Source organism: Porites lutea, chromosome 1 (assembly GCF_958299795.1).
Source record: "Porites lutea chromosome 1, jaPorLute2.1, whole genome shotgun sequence".
Taxonomy (NCBI): domain Eukaryota; kingdom Metazoa; phylum Cnidaria; class Anthozoa; order Scleractinia; family Poritidae; genus Porites; species Porites lutea.
Window position 1 is genome coordinate 56673650 of NC_133201.1, and position 5923 is coordinate 56679572.

The 5923-nt window shown below is 39.2% G+C and overlaps 1 protein-coding gene across 1 annotated transcript in view; it reads left to right on the forward strand.

Moving 5' to 3' along the window:
- The window catches only part of LOC140922815 (uncharacterized), a 13017-nt gene extending 7477 nt beyond the window's left edge, over positions 1–5540 (forward strand). The window contains exons 6-10 of the mRNA XM_073372844.1: positions 465–674; positions 2068–2189; positions 3570–3684; positions 4526–4614; positions 5201–5540. Of these exons, the coding sequence (XP_073228945.1) occupies positions 465–674; positions 2068–2189; positions 3570–3684; positions 4526–4614; positions 5201–5236 (572 nt within the window). The 3' untranslated portion in view covers positions 5237–5540. The remainder of the gene's footprint in view (positions 1–464; positions 675–2067; positions 2190–3569; positions 3685–4525; positions 4615–5200) is intronic.
- The last annotated feature ends 383 nt before the right edge of the window (positions 5541–5923 follow it).

A 5923-nucleotide genomic window follows, 5' to 3' on the forward strand; every position in this document is an offset into this window, starting at 1 on the left:
TTGTATCATAGCTTGTTCTTTGTACTAAGTCATGACTTTGATTTAATTCTGGCTGGTCTCTTGTGTTCTGACCATTGGCCAATCACAATAAAGTTCAAGACATTTAAGAGAACCTCAAAACTTCCAACTTATTAGCGTTGCTCTTTGTGGTTAAGTTTTCTTGTGCCTAATTGGCTTTTTCTATGTAACACAATAACATCCCATAACTATTTCTGGTATTCTTGGTTTCCGAGATTCATAGCCTGCGAGTACAGCTGGTTCACTTAGCTCCTCCCAGCTGTATTTGCAGTCTATGAGATTCGTAGTAACATATCTATGACATTTTTTGTATCATTTCATTTTCATAATTGCAATTTTTAATTTAATCATAGTGTTACAGACAGTTTTATTTAAGAGAGAACGTTTCTTCCAGGGAATAGTGGCTGAAATTCATTCTATTTTTCTGGTTATTTTTTCTGTTGTAGGGACCCAAGGCACACTACAGACAGTAACTTTACAGAGACCCTTGGTGCAGCAAAGCAAATCACCTGTTAACATGCCTATCACCCTAGCTCCATCAGGCACAGTGTCGGCTGCTGTGCCATCAGGTGGTCATGTTGTTACCAATATTGCGCCAGCTCCAGTAGCAGCCGCCGCTACATCAAAGGGACTTCACAGTACTGCGCAAACACCTGGTAAAAATTGACTCTCATCACTTGTCTTTTATTTGTCTGTGTCATCTTAGGTTTTAGCTGTCTTTACTGCTACAACACCCTGAATTTTATCTCTCTCCCAGATCCAAGGGTTATGGGAACTGGTGATCGAAAACTTGAGTCAGAGGTTAATTTAACAAACTTCTTAAATTTTGTAGTATAGGCCGTTTCCGAGTTCCAAAGTGTAAATCTTTGCTGTGAAAATGAGTTCTATTTTCAAAAGAATAAGAAATCCTTTTTGTATAAATGGCCTTGCTCTTGGCCTCGCTGTGAAACAGATGCTGGGGACAACTCCTAAATGTCCTATTAATTTGAGTCAATCACTGGCTTCAGTGTGAAGTAACAAAACATGCACTCATCCCTTTTTTACATGTATGTTCTTCTGAGTTCGTAGTTTTCCTTTAAATACCATTTGGGTAAGCCTAACTGAGAATAACAGACATATATCTTTTCTGTCCTTACTTTTGGACTTATTTTACTGCCAGAACTGACAGATATATAATATAAGTTTTAATTCCTCGCTGTCAACAATCAGTCCCATATTGGACTACCTTTACCCGAACGATCTTACTCAGCCTACGAATGAATTGACTCCTTGCTTCAGACCGGCTTCACAGGCTTCACAGTTTTTAATTCCTCAGTTGGAAACTGAAGATGCAGGGGACAGTGTTAACAATAACTCATTCCAAATCGTTATAAATTGTCAACCCCAGTTTCTAATCGTTGTTTACTGGAAACAATGTCAAGCTTGCAACCAGGCCAAATAGACAGATGTAACAACTCCACATACTGTTTTATTTTCTTAAAATACCGAAGTAGATCTGGAGACCTACCTACTCGTGACTTTAACTTGGAGATCGTCAAAGCAATTCGCCCAAAAGTTTTTACTCTTTTTAAAGAAACATTTTGTTTATAAAGTCAAGTTAGTGCTACATTGTTTAACATTAATTATGTCGATCAACATATGGCAGCTAGCTTTTGTTATCAACGGAATAAAGCCCATCTCTTTTCTCGTTCTACAACGTTCGACATGGTGTATGACTCGTTTCAGCTTTGAGCGTGGGCTGCAACATTTGTTGGTCCACATAGTACGCTGACAATTGCCGACAGATTGCCGACAGGTAACCGAGCAGTTAACCGACTGTCGGTCATTAGTCGGCCGACACTTTTCCGTTCAAATTGGAAAAACTGTGTGTCCGACTGTTGGCAATTTGTCGGTCGATTGTTAGCCGTTTTCAGCTGACTGTTGGTCGACAGCCTATCGATAGACGACCGACAAAGTTTTGGGGGAAATGTCCTTCAATTTTACCCACGTGTTGAACCATGTGTCAATGGCTGCTTAAGGAAACAGTGTTAATGATGACATTCTTTCTAGGAGCATCTTTAAGAGGAGACAGCAGTAGTCCTGCTCCAAATCAAGTTCTAACAAAGCGACGACTACAGGACCTTCTTCATGAGATTGATCCTCGAGAACAGATGGATGATGATGTAGAAGATGTGAGTTGAAAAGAATAATGAATTGTTACAATGGAGATATGCCCGATTCTCGCACTTTTCATGTTTTATTTACTGCGTAAACGCGTAAACAGCTCATTTTCTTTGAATAGTAAGCAAAGTTACAAGTAAGATCTAAGAACTCTGGAAGATCAGGTTAGTTTTAAAACTTGCAACAGATTAACGTAGAAATTTGGCCATCAGTTGAGAGATTTGAGATCAAGCTTACGGCAAACGTGAATTTGTACAACGTGAACAGGTTTCCCTTGTTTTTAATATTCATTATATCTAATGGGAAAGATGACTTTCATGTCAGGTTTATCCGTAAGAAGTATTTGTCGCAGTTTTTATCTGGTCTTTCCCTATTATTAACCTGAATCTGACGTTTGCCATAAACGTGACTCTCAATCTCTCTAATAACAACGTTAAGATCTTGAGACTAACGATTCTAGACTAACCTATCAGAACGTTAACTTTAATAAATGTGTACTACTATTATTGTAGTTATAGTCAACTCACTGGCTTTGCACAAAGCACTTTGCCAGGACCCGTTCTAAGTTTAAAAAACTTCCTAGAGAGGTATCCACCTAATTAGAGAATAAACAGAGAATTGATGAGAATGACTGAAGACAAACCTGCCTCCCAGTGATGTGGAAACTCTTCACATCAGTTTTGGGTGAAGAGCTCTATAAGCATCTTCAGACTTGCCAACCCCCAAAAGGCAAAAATGTGAGATTCAGAACCTAGAGCTGGGAAAAGTAGTGAGAAATGGGTAAAAAGTAGTGAGATGTCCCAAATTTCCCATTGGAAGGACTTCCAGCGGGGATTATGGGTATTGCAAGGCACATATCTCTTTAAAGCTGGAGCTGTAAACATCACGATCAATTTTACGATTTAGGATTCGTAATTTCTATGTTTTGTTGGCGGCCATCTTGAGACATGAGAAACAGAATGTCTGTGCATTTGGTGGCAGCGGTAAGTCGCGGTAGGCTAAAAGAATGTAATCAAACACGATCGCTAAAGGTTCTTGTTATTGAGCTGGCTATTTATCGATATCTAACTCGGAAACGAACCCTACAGCTCCAAACTGTTTTTCGAGTTTGACTTTTCGGGAAAGCGTGAGAAATCAGTTGCCAACTCGTGAGAGAGCAAAAAGGTTGTCGGCGAAACTCCAGAAGGCAGGGCTTAGCAACTTTAGCTTCCGATTTAGGAGGTATCCATGTTAACTCGTGACGTCTGCTGACGGAGAGCTCACCCAAATGCAGTAATATCTTAGAGTAGTATGCTATGCATTCCCGATTCAACTCCATCTCCACAATTTATGCTAAGTAAGGTTTTGTCGCCTAAGGTCAGGCTTAAACTGAACTTTTCCTCTCGTTTTAGTTGCTTCTGCAGATCGCCGATGACTTCATCGAGAGTGTGGTAACGGCATCATGTCAGATTGCCAAACATCGGAAGTCTAACACACTGGAAGTGCGGGATGTTCAATTACACCTTGGTTAGTTTGCTCTCTATCTTTAAAATTTGTTTGTAAAGAGTGGAAGCTTTGGTAATGGTAGAAAAAGTGGTCACTTGACAAAGTTTTCGACAGTCGTTTTGTTTGACATGTTTTCCAAACATTTTTGACAACTTTTATGCGTTTTAATGAAGAACCGATCACAAATTTAGCGGGAAGTCTTTCATTTGAAAGGGTTTGCTCCTCTGAAAGTGGAAAACTGTGCCTCGATTTGATTGGTTCTGTATCACAAAAAATCCATCAAAGTTTTCAAAAATTTGTGTACAACAAGTCAAACACACTGTCGAGTGGCAAACGGTCACGTGACCATTTACCGTACAATTTTGGCCAGACAGCCCAGTATGTTTTTGGCAGTGAGATCAGAGGCAGTTATTATTGCATTGTAGTATCAGTTCGTGCACTAAAGTAATGATAGCATTTATTACACTGCTATAAAGTTTTGCATTTATACAGTGACAGCCGCAATTCATGAGTAGTGCATAATTTTTGCATTTTGAGTATACAGCAATTTTCAAATGAGTGTAGAAACTGAATGCCTGATTATTTTTGCCAAGTTAAGGTTTGTGAGATTGCCTGTCAATCTGGCGCCTTTTTCTCAGCCAATCAGAGGTCCAAAACCGAAACCGATGTCATGGTGACTTGTTCACCCGCGTTTTCCCGCGCTTCCCCTTGTTTACATTTGTTTGCTTCGAGATATGATTGGTTCTATGTGTGATGTGATTGGCTAGATGGAGTTACTTTGTTTTTGGTTTGTTCGAAGTAGGTTTTACCCCAATACGACGCTTATTTCTGTGATTCGCTCGGTATTTCTGTGTTTATACAGAACGATGTTGGAACATGTGGATTCCAGGATTTGGTAGTGATGAACTGCGACCTTTCAAGAAACAAGCCACAACAGAGGCTCATAAACAGGTTAGTAAGAGGAAAATTTATGTCACTGTATCGTGTCTCGAAAAGGCAAACCTTTCTCCCGCTCTCACGTTAGCGATTCTCTCTCCATTCGTAATGTAATTAAAAAAATGAATGTGTAGTGTAATTCCAGAGCTTTAATTGGCCTTGTGGCCCTTGTATCTGAACCATTAGACCGTGTGCGAAAAAAAAATCGGCCATTTAATCGTAATCTGGTTGTTCTTACAAATGTTGAAATAACCATACCGTACTAAATGTACTTGGGTTTTTTTGGATATGTGATGATTATTATCAAGTCGACTCTTCACACGACTCGGCGGGCGTTGGTGAAATAATGACTTCTTTAATTATTTAGACAAGGCCTCAAATAAGTTTAATTTTTGGAAATGCCGTTGGCGTGCACGGGATTGAAGTCGTGTTTTGGTGTTATTAATGTTTTAGTCATTTACTTGTGATGCTAAAAAATTAAATAATGAAAAAAATTCTCGCTATTTTAGAATATTTATAATTGTTCTTTAACCGTGGCGTCATTTTAAATGATTTTGTCCGAGCTCATTTCACAGGTTGCTTTGTTTGTTTTTTGTTGCAGAGGATGGCATTAATTCGAAAGTCCATGAAAAAGTAACCCACTGAGAGAGAACTATGTAGAGGAGATGCTCAAATTTATTGTATAAAATGAACTGTTATTTATGGTTAATGGACCATACGGCGAAAAATGGTGTCAATTTGTCGCGTCTCATTGAAAAAATTTATACCCACGCGGCTACAACATTGAAGACAGAAATAACAACAAAATGTCTTTTTGTAGAATTTTTCAAATCTAATGCAATTTATTTATGTAGGCTAGCTGTTTTTCTTTTTTTACGTCTTTTACTGTTTATATTGAAGCTGGAACTGATAGTTTCTTTCACGGACAGTTAGTCATGTATGTTAATTCTACTGCTAAGCAGTCGTCATGCTTCCTCAAAATCGGTTTTACAAAGAGCAAAGCGCTGGCGTGAGATTCTCGCGCGAAGCCTGCAAGCCTCACACCGCGTACGTGCGAGTGCGAGACAGTCTCGCTCTCCTTTTTCACCCTCGCCCCAGACCGTTCGTTTGACTGCTCGCACACATCGCACGTTTTTAACCTTCGCAAAAATACGTTTTTTTTGTTTAAGAGCATGTGAGGTGATACACGTTTCGCTTAACTAGCAGACGACTCCTTTTTCGCAGTCATGTCTGAACCTCTGGGGTTTATAAAGGTTGAAAATCTTTTAAAAATGAAGTAAAATCGTGGATTTCAATTATTACTGAAATTGGGTAACACGAGTCC